The sequence below is a fragment of the Camellia sinensis genome, chromosome 10 (assembly GCF_055761805.1).
Source record: "Camellia sinensis isolate YWXY chromosome 10, ASM5576180v1, whole genome shotgun sequence".
In the NCBI taxonomy this organism is placed as follows: domain Eukaryota; kingdom Viridiplantae; phylum Streptophyta; class Magnoliopsida; order Ericales; family Theaceae; genus Camellia; species Camellia sinensis.
Window position 1 is genome coordinate 179,952,829 of NC_138970.1, and position 12,799 is coordinate 179,965,627.

A 12,799-nucleotide genomic window follows, 5' to 3' on the forward strand; every position below is an offset into this window, starting at 1 on the left:
ATCTGAAATTTTAAGAATTCTATGGTGAGGGTATGATGTAATTACATAACCAAGAAAAATAAAAATATATCAAAAAATATTTTAAAAATATATCATTAGTTGGGCATACAATTATATTATAGAAACTAAACAGTTGCATTTTTCTCAAGTTACTTGAGGGGTTTGTGAAACCCATTATAATTTATTTTATTTTTTTTTTTGTTGATAATCTGAACCTTTTTATTTTGTAAGGTCTTCAGTGTATATCATTTGTACGAAAATTGAAGCCTATTTATTGTGTTTGTCTCCATAAAAATGGATGATAAGTATTTTTTGAAATGAATTCTCATTTTTTTTTTTAAAACAAACACAATAAAATAAAAATATTGCGATTATCGAATCAATTTAATTTTGTATGAATAGTATACACAATGATTTATAAAATACACAATTTAAATTATTAAAACGAGACTTGTAATGAACGGCTCAAAGGCCTATTTTAGTGAGTAGATTAAAAACTTACTTTTCCAGATTTTTTTTACTCTTTTATTTTGAAAAAACGTACCAAAAAAATAAATAATGAAGAGTTGATATTACTCAAATAAGTCAAAAAGTTCACTTTTAACTTAATTGCCAAAAGAGGTTATATTGCATACTGGTCCTAACTACTGATGGGTTGTTTGTTACCAAAGTATCTGATGCAAAGTTTATTAGATTGAAATAAATTAGACCATCTCCAATGGTGAGTTAAACTTGGCATCAGATTCAAATTTTGGTAAAAAAAATACTTTTTAGTGCTCCAATCATTTCACCAAATTGATATCAAAATGAGAATTCAACAAAAAAATCATCAAACTGAGAACAAGGTACTGATTTTACCAAATTACTGTTCCTGATCGTTGAAAGAGACCAACCGATTGACCACTAAAAGATTCGAACAGTTCAAATGGATTGGTTCAAACAATTCAAATATATATATATATATATATATTTTTACCTTATCGGTCGACCAGCCGGTCGACCACTAAAAGGTTCAAACAGTTCAAATAGGTAGGTTCAAACAGTTTAAATATGTAGGTTCAAAAAAAAAAAAAAAATTTGCCTTACCGATCGACCAGTCGGTCGACCAACCGGTTGTCCCTGAAGCAGATTTGATGAAAATCAACCATTGGAGCATTCTGTATCAAATTGAGAAAATAGTCATTTTTTTACTCAAATTTAGTGAAAAATTAGGTAAACCGTTGGAGATGCTCTTAGGGGTCGTTTGGTTTTTGCGTTGGGCTAAAAAATTATAAAAGGACAAAAAAAAAGTCAAAAAATCACAAAAGGACAAAAATCACAAAAAGACAAACAGAAATTTATCATTTTAAAGCTAAAAAGTTAAAAAGCCAATCAACTTCCCAAACGACAAAAAAGTTATAGACTAAAAAAGTCAAAAAAATTAAAAAGCTAACTAAAAAAGCTATTGTCAAACGAGCACTTAAATAAATTGATTATAACCAATGTTACATACTTATATTTTTAGACATACACTTTCACCTATAATAATGTGACAAAAGAGTTGAATCCTACAAAATTGAATTTATAACAAATTAAAAGTTGATACATATAATATCATACCATTATAAGTATGATTGTAGATTTTTTTTTTTTTCAGTCTCAAATATCTTCAATTATTTAAACGTTTTAATTTTTAATTTTTAATTTTTTTATTATCAATTTTTAACTTTAAGAAAAAACTATCAAATAGGCACTAATTACCGAATGGGCCTGGTGACGTGGAAAAAGAAGAGTGAGTAATTAAGAAAAATATTATGAATTCTATATAAATTATTAAATTTTTTTATTAAATCTATCCATAGGTGTGGAATAAATCCGCACCATGAGAAAAGTTTGATTAAAAATTTAGTTATTTATTTAAATAGCTAACGTAACTCGGGTAATTAATCAGGAGAGAGAAGCAGAGAGACAGAGAGAAAATGGTTATATAAAGAGAAAGTGAAGTGAGGAGAGAGAGAGAGAGAGAGAGGGGGTGGGGGAGGGGCGGAGCGGCTGAGGAGGAGGAGAAGAAAGAAAGAAAGCCCTGACAGTTGGGGCATGGAAGAGTTGGTCATGCTGAGACAGCTCATCTTAGAACTCTACGGCTCTCCTCCTTACTATCCTCAACCACCACCACCACCACTACCACCGTCACACCACCACCACCACCACCACCACCACAGGTCTCTCTCTCTCTCTCTCTCTCTATGTCTAATTATTTGTTAATGGATCTATGTTGTTACTTTTGCTTCAAAAATGGAGCAAATTTTACTGTAAGCAACGTTTTGCCCTTCAATTGAGTTTCTTAGGTTTTCTATTTATTCTTAGTCAGTTGTTTCTTTTTCTTTCATTCATTCGGAATTTTAGGTCAGATTTCTTTTATCATGTTTGCAATCAATTCGATGAGTATTGAAACCTATTTAACCCTCACTATCAACCTTGTTTTTATTCATAACACCTCATTTGTTACTTCTAATTTTGTTGTAGATAATCTACTCAATTGTTGGATGAAACTAAAATATAGTGTTGATTAGTGTTTTCGTTTGTGCGATTCTTTGAAACTTTTTGTGTTCTGGAAGCATCTTTTTTAAAATGTGATGCTTGTTTGCCTTCGATCTGAAGCACGTACCTACCTGAATTTGACCTACCATTGGACCTGTAGCCTGCAGTCTATCTTGTAGGTTGATTACTTTGAATTTGCCCCTCAACACCCCTCTCCCCAAAATATGCCTTGAAAAAGACACCCTTACATTACAAGAACAATAGCAAGTCAAAAAGTTGGTCTCGTATGTGCTGTTTTACATCATGCATAGCTTTTTTTCGTTATTCTAATTTATGTGTTTTACTTTGGTACAGGTTGTGGGGTGGGAGTTTTGTTTTATTTTCATGTAAAAATGGAAGACATTTTTTATATGCAGTGATCATCTGATCCTTTCTGCTGATATAGTTTCATAAAGATCAATTTTCCTTTCATGCACGTGTCCAATTTAGTTAAAAAAAAGGTGCAGCTTTGGTGTTTGGTTTGACATCCACGTGATTACACACCTGTTTGACATCTGCATTACTGGCCACGAAATTCATCTTTCCTACAGGATAATAATTGTTTTTCAGCAGTTTATCTCTAAGTTGCCTGATTGTGTCATTAGGGAAACATGTTTTTATTTTAACTATTCTTGGACGACTCACTCATATATAAAAACTACTTCTCGGGTTTGTAGGACCTAGTTTATAAAATATCAAAGCAACGGTTTTATGTTTTTTCTAGCTCATATATGTCTTCGCACTAAGGGGAAACTGAGGTTTTAATTTGACTAATCTCGGACAACTCATTGTCCTTGCTATCTTGTCCCCATAAGCTTATAAAAACTGCTTCCTTCCTGTTTTACAGGTCCTAGTTTGTATAATATCAAATAAACATTTTACATTTTTTCTAGCTTGCATGTGCCTTGCCACAAACAGCATTGCTCATGCATCATGATTTCTCATGATATATGGTATGTGTTTGAGTGATGTTTGGAATGTGTTGAGTCTGTTCAGAATGCTTTTCAAAGTCCCTCCTTGTGACATTGGTATGTCATGAACCAATCTTTCCAAACTCTATTAAATTAGTATAGATAGCAAGTATGGGTATCGTATCCACAAGGACTAATGTGTATTTTAAAATTATTTCAATTTTTAATTCTCAACTTAATTTAATGAGTGGTTGGTTGTTTGTCGGTGAAATAATTTATGAAATCCTTATTAATAAAGCAATAAAAATGATATTGAATTAATTGGATTGGGAACTTAGGTGTCCAAATCCACCACTAGTTTAATTCATGGATTTGCACTCTACGAAGCACACGAATGCTTGATTGGAATGAACCAATTCCTCAACCCAAAGTCGGGAATTGGGAAGAGAGATAAAGTTGCATTTGAAGCGCGAGCACGCCCTATCTTAAGTGGCACAGACTGTTCACTCTAAACTAGGGTTTGTGGCACTATCCATTTAGTCATAACATAGCTTGTCTTGGATTCCGAATACAACAACAATGAAAAACAAAGTAAAGCATTCAATCAATAATCACATAAAACGAATAAAGAGTAAAGATAGAAAAATATTAAATTGAGCTCAAAAGCTTTACAAGAATTTCAACCAAAACATTACAAGTGTACTATCAAAGATTCCAATAAACCAGTTATGTGACTAGGGTTAACAAAGATGCGAAGATGCTCAGCCGCTCACGGAGGAGGGAAGAGATGAGATGGAAGTGGTGAAGATGGCGGTAGCCTTCATGGATAATCAAGCTTTTTTCCTTAGCCCTAGTTGCCTCTCTATTTCAGCCCCCCAAAAGTTAAAACCCTAGGAAAGTCTATTTTTCTCTCTTCTATTCTCAGAAAATCACACTGAAATTTCCGCGCAAGCTTCCCAAAGTTGGCCGCTCGAGTGCCCATATTGGCTGGTCGAGCGTTGGTTGGCCGCACGTGTGGTGGACCAGCAGGCAGCAATCTATTATTGCTCAAACGAAGGAGCTGCTTGTGTGCCAATTTTAGCCTGAAAATGCGTGTGTTGTTCACCAAACTAGCACAATTACACGAAATGCACCATCTCTACCAAATAACCGTACTTTAAGGAATATAAATGTAGCTTAAGTGGCCTGAATATGGTATCTTTCGGCCCACATCAGACACGTACTAAAAGCCAGCCCCGGTGTCCCCATGACTTCCTGATCTGGGCAGCTTTTTACTGTTCAAAATGTGCCCACACGTTGTACTTTATTGGTAATTTACTTATATGTTCCTTTCTAGATCGATCTCATCCTGATTTCTTCCCCTTTTTTTGGAGGGGTTCATGATCTTTGAACCTTAATTTTTTAATTTGGAAAATTTGAACCAGATTTATTTGTCCTCCCCGTCTCATGTGTTATTTACCTTACATGACACTTGATGGTCATTGCAATTTTATTTTTTACTATGCTTCCCATGTTGTGCTTGCAAAAGCAGTAAATTAGAAATTACAATATTTATTTTTTATAGTTATTACACATTACGAGAAATTATGAATGTGAAACAACATTGTAGACTTACAGGGGATGTAATGTGTTGACCAAGAGACATATTTTTAGTTTTTAAATTTAATATTTGGTTTTGACTTAAATTATCACTGTGCATAGCACGTGAGTCAACTGTTCAATACTGGAATCAGGTAGGGTTAGCAGTGAAAACTCCAAAAGAAGCTCTCAGGACATGCACCTTGTACATGGTGACCCCACGCGCAAACTGCAAAGAATCTTATTTCCCAATTTTTAAATGCAATACTTAAAAATCACAAATTAAGACTTACTTTGAATCTTAGGGGTATAGATGAAGATATAAACCCCAATTTTGAATGTTTCCGAGTTTGAGAAGATTGCAAAGAGGGATTGAGAAAGGAGAAGAAAGTCATACAACTATTTGTCTCATGTGTTGGTCTATGTCCATGCAATCCAAGAATTAGTTTGTAACTGATTTTGTATCTGAACTGACAGCCCCGAGACTGGTGGCTTGTTGTATGTTTGGAATCATCAAAAGCTGGCACATTGAATTTTTGGCATCGGTTTGCTTTGACTGCTAGTGGACTGACACCTAGGGCAGTAAAACAAACCAAGTTATTTAAGCTCAACTCATGTTTAGTTCACTAAAAGTGTGTTAAAAAATGAGCCAAGCTCAAACTCATTAATTTTTTAAAACTTTTTTTAACTCAGCTCAAACTCGTCTTGATATGCTTATATGTAACTAGAACTGTATAGAAAACTAAGTACTTGAGCTCAGCTCATGATCGGCTCAGTCAGAGTTCACTTAAGATTGGTTCGAAAGATAGATAAACTAAGTTTGAACACTTTTTCAAGCCTGTTATCAGGATAAGCTTCAAACAACCCACTACTTGGTTTGACTCATTTACAGTCATATTGACACCCTACTCATATATTAAGACAGGCTTAGCTTTTTCTTCATGAAACAATGATATATGCAAGATGTTTGCTTGCTCCTTCTCCTTCTTTTTTTATTTTTTTATTTTTTTATTATTTTCAGGTGGAAGCACTAAACCAAGTGTTTGCTTGCTCGTGTAACATAAAATCTTGCATATGGTTTTATCAATGACCTAACTTCTCCAATATGTGTAAAATCTGTTAGTTGCATATCATATCCATACCCATTAAAAATCAAACATTAAAATGGTAATGCCACATCATATTAATGCTAATCAGTCTTAGTTTCCAGATTTTGCCTCATTTTCCTTGTACTTTAATTTCAGCATGCCATTACAAATCAAACATAAAAATGGTAATGCCATGTCATGTTAAAGCTTATAAGTCTTAGTTTCCAGATTTTACCTCCCCTTGTGCTTTACTTCAGCATGCTTTTCCATACTCCATAAATAGTAGAACCTACCAGCATTCATGATGACCAAACCGTCTTATGTGACTGTGAAGTGGAGTTGTAAAGGCATGGCTGATGCTGAATCAATAATGACAGGATAGACTGCAGTAGCTTTTAGGTCTTGATTGTCCAAGTTTTGACTTTTGGTACTCATTTTGACATTGCTAGGTTGTGGTGTAAATTAATATTGGACAATACTATTTTTCCAGGCGTGTCCTAGATGATATTTCAATTTGAGGCATTTATTTGCATATATGTCCATGTATTTGTAGCAAATTGTTGCGTGGTTTCCAAGTCTGCTTAAAGTACCTTCACTTTGCAGAAATCTGAGCATAATGGTTGCATTTTGTACAGATGTTGCTTCTTCAATCTTGATGATAACTCTGCAGAAGATGGTTGTTACAGTTTCACTATAAGGCCTGAAAAACCTGGAACTTTCAAGATGCTGGAACCTAGCAAACCTCCACGTGCAAAGAAATCTCGAAAAGAGAGGAATCTGGGAAGATTAGCTGATGCTACCAGTTCGACTGAAATTATGGAACATCAGATCTGGAAAGAATTTCCAGAAGACCTTTACGAAGCTGTGATTGCAAGACTTCCTATTGCCACTTTCTTCCACTTCCGCTCTGTTTGTAAAAAGTGGAATTCCTTGCCGACCTCTCATAGTTTCTCCCAACAATGTGCACGAGTCCCACAAGCCCAACCTTGGTTTTACACCATCACTCACGAAAATGCGAATACTGGAGCCATGTATGACCCTTCCTCGAAAAAATGGCATCACCCTACAAACCCTGCTTTGCCAACAAAGTTAATTGTCTTGCCAGTGGCTTCAATAGGTGGTCTTGTCTGCTTTCTTGACATTGGCCATAGAAGCTTCTTTGTTAGCAATCCTCTTACTCAGTCCTTCAAGGAGTTGCCAGCTAGGTCAGTTAAGGTTTGGTCCCGAGTTGCTGTGGGGATGACTTTGAATGAAGATTCAACCAGTGGGGGCTATAAAATCCTTTGGGTGGGTTGTGAGGGTGAGTACGAAGTTTACGACTCCATAAAGAACTCCTGGGCCCGCCTGGGAAACATGCCCTCCACGATTAAGCTACCGTTGTCTCTGAACTTCAAGTCACAAGCAGTGTCCATTGATGGGACGCTTTACTTCATGCGTACCGACCCAGATGGGATTGTGTCCTACAATATGGTTACCGGGTTATGGAACCAATTTGTAATCCCATCCCCTCTTCATCTGAGTGATCACGCACTAGCAGAATGTGGGGGCCAGATCATTCTTGTGGGTTTACTGACAAAAAATGCTGCCACGTGCGTGTGCATATGGGAGCTGCAGAAGATGACTCTATTGTGGAAGGAGGTTGACAGAATGCCAAACATATGGTGCTTGGAGTTTTACGGAAAGCACGTTCGAATGACTTGCTTGGGTAACAAAGGTTTACTCATGTTGTCGTTGAGATCGAGACAAATGAACCGACTGGTTAGCTACGATGTGTCGAGCAAGGAATGGCTTAAGGTTCCTGGGTGCACGCTGCCACGTGGGAGGAAGCGTCAGTGGATCGCTTGTGGCACTGCATTTCACCCTTGCCTGACAGCTTTGGCTTGATTTAGAAATCGTATTCTCGCTGCAAGAAGAACCCACATCGGTTACTGTTCTTGCAATGGCTGTAAGCTTTTTGCCAATACTTAGTTTGCAGCCCAGTTTTCTTTGTTATGATTAAGTAAAATGATATGATCATATTTGGGACCGTGATGATAAATCCTTCCTTTCTGTACAAACAGGCAGGAGACAACTTTTGATTTCAGAATGACTAGTAAAATGCTTTTCTTTTCAATAAGTTGGGTTATGAATGTTATATTAGGTTTTTTTGTCTTTCTTTGAGTACATTCTCTTTCAACAAGTTTATGGATACAGAACCATCCACATAAACAATCATGCCCGTCCTAAAAGATATATACAGGTTTAGTCAGATCACATCACATGGTTGATTTCGTGTCCATAGACTTCTTTGCTCTTTTTCCTTTTAGGCTTTAGAATTGAGTCCGACTCCTGAGAATGATAGTTATAGGGTTCTAGTGTAAGAAGGATAAGCATCAAGAATTCAGTCATAGCTCAAAAAATAGTCAGTAGTGTTTTCAACAATTGATTGTACAAAGCATGTTCTTCATGGATGTGTTGGGCAGTGCAGTGTTTAGGCAGTACCCTGTACTGTTTCTTCTCCAAACACAAGACTCGTTGCACTTGTGTTGTGTTTGTTTGGAGAGATTAGGCCATGTATTGTGCTCAATTTTAAATTCAACGTTTAGATATAAAAGTAGACCTCTGGATGGATTTACATTTTCTTGGGACTGCTACATATGCCCCCCGTATGGGGACTATACTGAGTCCTATGGTATGGAGGGGGTGGGATACAATGGGAAGATTAAGCAGGATCCAAATTGAAGTGTTGTTGTTCTTTTTTTTTTTTTCCTTTTTTTTGGGGGGGGGGGGGGGGAGGCGAATAAAAGGTTGAAAGACCATTAAAAAATTATAATTATTTCAAATATGGAAGGATAGAAATTTACTAATTTTCCTTCCTAATTCGTAGATTTTGGATCTTGAGTTGAAAAGAGATTTATAGAGGGAAATGTAAATAAAATCAACTAAATTTTTTGTTACTTTTCTTTCTTTTTTTCTTTCATTCTCTCTCTACAAATCCCTCATGAGTTGGAAAGAGATTTATAGAGGGAAATGTAATAAAATCAATTAAATTTTTTGTTACTTTTCTTCTCTTTTTTCTTTCATTTTCTCTCTACAAATCCCTCATGAGTTGGAAAGAGATTTATAGAGGGAAATGTAAATAAAATCAACTAAATTTTTCTTTCTACAAATCCCGCATGAGTTGGAAGGAGATTTATAGAGGGAAATGTAAATAAAATCAACTAAATTTTTTGTTACTTTTCTTCCCTTTTTTCTTTCATTTTCTCTCTACAAATCCCTCATTGAATCTTAAATTCATAGGTTTGTTCAAAAAAAAAAAAGACAAAAAAAAAAACACTTAATAGTCTTATGTAATCTGGTTCATTTTCTCTCTACAATAAACCCTCCTTAAATTAATAGTCTTACGTAATCTGGTCCAACAAAACAAACGTGGCCTCCAATACTAAAAGCATTTCAGTGGATTGGAAACTTCAATCACATGAAACATTTCAACACTCTTTCATGTGATTGAAGTTTCCAATCCACTGAAATGTTTTTAATGTGTTGCATTGTAGTGTTACGTTATTAGAGTATTACATTGGAGTTTTATGTTTTTATTCATAATATAGGATTTGTTCTAGGAGGAGGAAAATTTGAAAACCTCTATAGTGCCAATTGTCCAAATGTGTAGTTTTACATTTGGAGGAATCCACTTTTATCCTTCAAAAATTAAACCCAAACGTATAATTAACTACCATTTTGTGTAATTTCCACTTTAATGAGACTTTTGAGTTCATAAAAAAAAATTAAAAGATTAAACAATTCACAATATTACATTTTAAGATTTATTGGTGTTTCATCTATAAATTTAATGATTAATATTATTTTTCAAATAATGATATTGTTGGAACGCACACAAATTTGCAAGCGAAATCCATAATTGGACGTGTAACACTTACCATGTACGTCCCTAATTGGCACTTTAGCCACATGAGTCAATATAGACATTTTCTTCTTTATATGTTTTCTTATTTGTTTTTAATTTTTTCCTAGCTTGAATAATTATACAAACAGAAAGTTTGCACACGACTTATACACAATGCGTTGGCATATTGTGGTCATTTTATTTTCTAATAAAAAATTCACTATTATCACTGTAATTTTGCAAATACAATTGATACATTATTTCAAAAAAAAAAAATTATTTATAAATCACTTTTCGAACATTTATTATCAACAGCAAAGTTAAGATTCTTCTAGAGAAACTAATATTCAACATACAATTATCTTGCTAGTAATTGGTGAGGATTTCATATGGGTTCCACATAAAGAGAGAGTGGAGCACAAATGTCACGTTTGGAACACAAATTATCTATCACGTGTTGTCTTATCTTATATTCTGTCTCATATTGTTGGGTGATCGAGGGTAAAGGTTATGTTATAACAAATTTAAATTTTAGAAACAAAACATTCAGAAACAAAATTATTTTTAGAGAAAAAATATTTTTATTATTAAAAATGTCATTGTTATATTTTTAGAAATAAAATTGGACATTTAGATATGAATTACTATCCGGACCAAAATTTATCTCAAAAAATAAACTTTTGTAATCAAATTATTTTGTCCTTGCATTCTCAAAATTGTCCCTATTTTTTTTATTCTTACTTTTTGACCTAACATTTTAGCAACTATATATGCTCGCCACAACAGGATTTGGTCTCTAAATTTTTTTTATAACAAAATTTTTACTTTTGAGAACAATTTTGAATCATAAAACTCTTAATTGTTGGAGTGTTAAAAATATTTTTGACAATGAAAAATATATAGAATGGGACAGAGATAATCTCATCACACCACAATCATTTTAAGAGAAAATTACAATTTAGTCTATTTGCCATAAATATTTATAAAATTATGAATGGTCAAATACTATGAAGAATCACCCAGATTAGTCTTTGAAAAAACAAAAGCAACACCAACTAACTAATTATTAGGAATAGTCAAAATCCAACTAACTAACTATTAGGAATACTCAAAATCTATCCAAAGAGAACGTAGATTCTGTTCTGTTCTTCTTTTAGTCTAACAACTGTGATCTTGGAATCTTCATCAGCTGAGGATATGTCTTCGCTGAATGTTTCCCAAGAGAGAAGCTCAGCATTGGTTGGCAACATTTGCATTTGGGATGTTTGAACTCCGACCTGCAACATTTGCATTTCTCATTCAAACAACCTTGGCGGTGTTGAAGACAACATTTTTGCAATTGGGAAGAATGCTGATGGACCAAGGCAGGAGATCATAGTGCGTGCCTCTAAATGTCACCCTTGAAGTTGTCTAAATGGTAGTTTGAAAGAAAAGCCGCACAATCTCCCGACTTGGAAGAGAATACATGTGCCTGAAAAAAATAAAAAACAGAAATCGTCCAATTATCAGAAATAGCAAAGCAATTTCAAGAAATAATTGGCAACTATAATTATTTTTCATTTTCGCACGATAAACTAAAGCTCGCTCGCATAGCTTAATACAGCTATGTAGTTCCTTCAAATGACCATACTTGGGTTGCCTAATCAAGCCTATCCATTTCGCACGATAAAATAATTTAGCTCTTTTTTTTTTGAAAATCTTTCAAAACAGAAAAAAAAAAAAAAAAAAAAGTTTAAATTCAACCAAACATGGTCTTAATCTTTGGCATTGTGGAAGACTATGGCATTGGTTGATACAATAATTGCATTCTGCAATTCCTACCAATTAAACACACTGTCAAACATATTCATTGATGATTATTATGATAAGAAATCTTTGAAGACCTTGGAGAGAAGATTTAAAATTTAAAAAAAAAATGTCAAAAAACTCAATCAAATCGGATCAACAAAATTACATTGCTAATCAATTGAAGACAGAGAACAACATGCATGACAAATATCAATTGAAGAGAGAGAGAACATACAAAGAAACAGGCTGTTGATCAGGAGTTTCAATTAACTGATCCATTAATTTAGCTCTTTTTTTTTTGAAAATCTTTCAAAACAGAAAAAAAAAAAAAAAAAAAAAGTTTAAATTCAACCAAACATGGTCTTAATCTTTGGCATTGTGGAAGACTATGGCATTGGTTGATACAATAATTGCATTCTGCAATTCCTACCAATTAAACACATTGTCAAACATATTCATTGATGATTATTATGATAAGAAATCTTTGAAGACCTTCGAGAGAAGATTTAAAATTTTAAAAAAAAATGTCAAAAAACTCAATCAGATCGGATCAACAAAATTACATTGCTAATCAATTGAAGACAGAGAACAACATGCATGACAAATATCAATTGAAGAGAGAGAGAGAACATACAAAGAAACAAGCTGTTGATCAGGAGTTTCAATTAACTGATCCATTACTCAAACACCCCCCCCCCCCCCCGCCCCCCCCCCCCCCCCCAACCCCCCGCCCCGCCCCCCAGCCCCCCCCCCCCCAACCCCCCCGCCCCGCCCCCCAACCCCCTCCCCTCACGTCACTCCCCTCCCCTCACTCCCCTCCCTCCCCCCTTCGGCCCGCCCTTCCCTCCCCTCGCTAAGAGTGATGTGGAGAAATGAAAGGTTCAACGAAGGTGCTTCAACGGGTGATCATCAAAGCACCTATGAGGTGGGTTTCAGAGAAAGAATAGGATTTACCGGTGGAATCGATGATGAGACAGGGTCTGTCTAGGAAT

General features: G+C 34.8%; 1 protein-coding gene and 1 long non-coding RNA gene across 4 annotated transcripts; one reads left to right on the forward strand and one right to left on the reverse strand.

Annotated features, from left to right (window-relative positions):
* Window positions 1-1,878: 1,878 nt before the first annotated feature.
* LOC114307884 (F-box only protein 6) lies at window positions 1,879-8,249 on the forward strand. Of its 3 annotated transcripts, XM_082893007.1 has the most exons (3): window positions 1,998-2,201; window positions 2,875-3,020; window positions 6,772-8,249. In XM_082893007.1, the coding sequence occupies exon 3, from the start codon at window positions 6,860-6,862 to the stop codon at window positions 8,018-8,020; it is 1,161 nt and encodes a 386-aa protein (XP_082749133.1). In that variant the 5' UTR covers window positions 1,998-2,201; window positions 2,875-3,020; window positions 6,772-6,859; the 3' UTR covers window positions 8,021-8,249. The 3 variants fall into 3 exon arrangements, with proteins under 3 accessions (XP_082749132.1, XP_028109137.2, XP_082749133.1); XM_082893006.1 differs by lacking the exon at window positions 2,875-3,020 and having other exon boundaries at window positions 1,879-2,201; XM_028253336.2 differs by lacking the exon at window positions 2,875-3,020 and having other exon boundaries at window positions 1,942-2,291.
* Window positions 8,250-10,957: 2,708 nt separating this feature from the next.
* LOC145801459 (uncharacterized) lies at window positions 10,958-12,525 on the reverse strand. Its single transcript, XR_014343004.1, has 2 exons — window positions 12,442-12,525; window positions 10,958-11,490 (listed from the first exon to the last, which is right to left on the reverse strand). It is a non-coding gene; the product is annotated as an uncharacterized LOC145801459 (long non-coding RNA).
* Between the last annotated feature and the right edge of the window lie 274 nt (window positions 12,526-12,799).

Excerpts from the sequence above, each read along its gene's own strand:
- LOC114307884 (XM_082893006.1), top strand. The coding sequence starts at position 2,077 with ATGGAAGAGTTGGTCATGCTGAGACAGCTCATCTTAGAACTCTACGGC. Across the intron at positions 2,202-6,771 it reads CACCACCACCACCACCACAG|ATGTTGCTTCTTCAATCTTG; the intron begins GTCTCTCTCTCT and ends CATTTTGTACAG.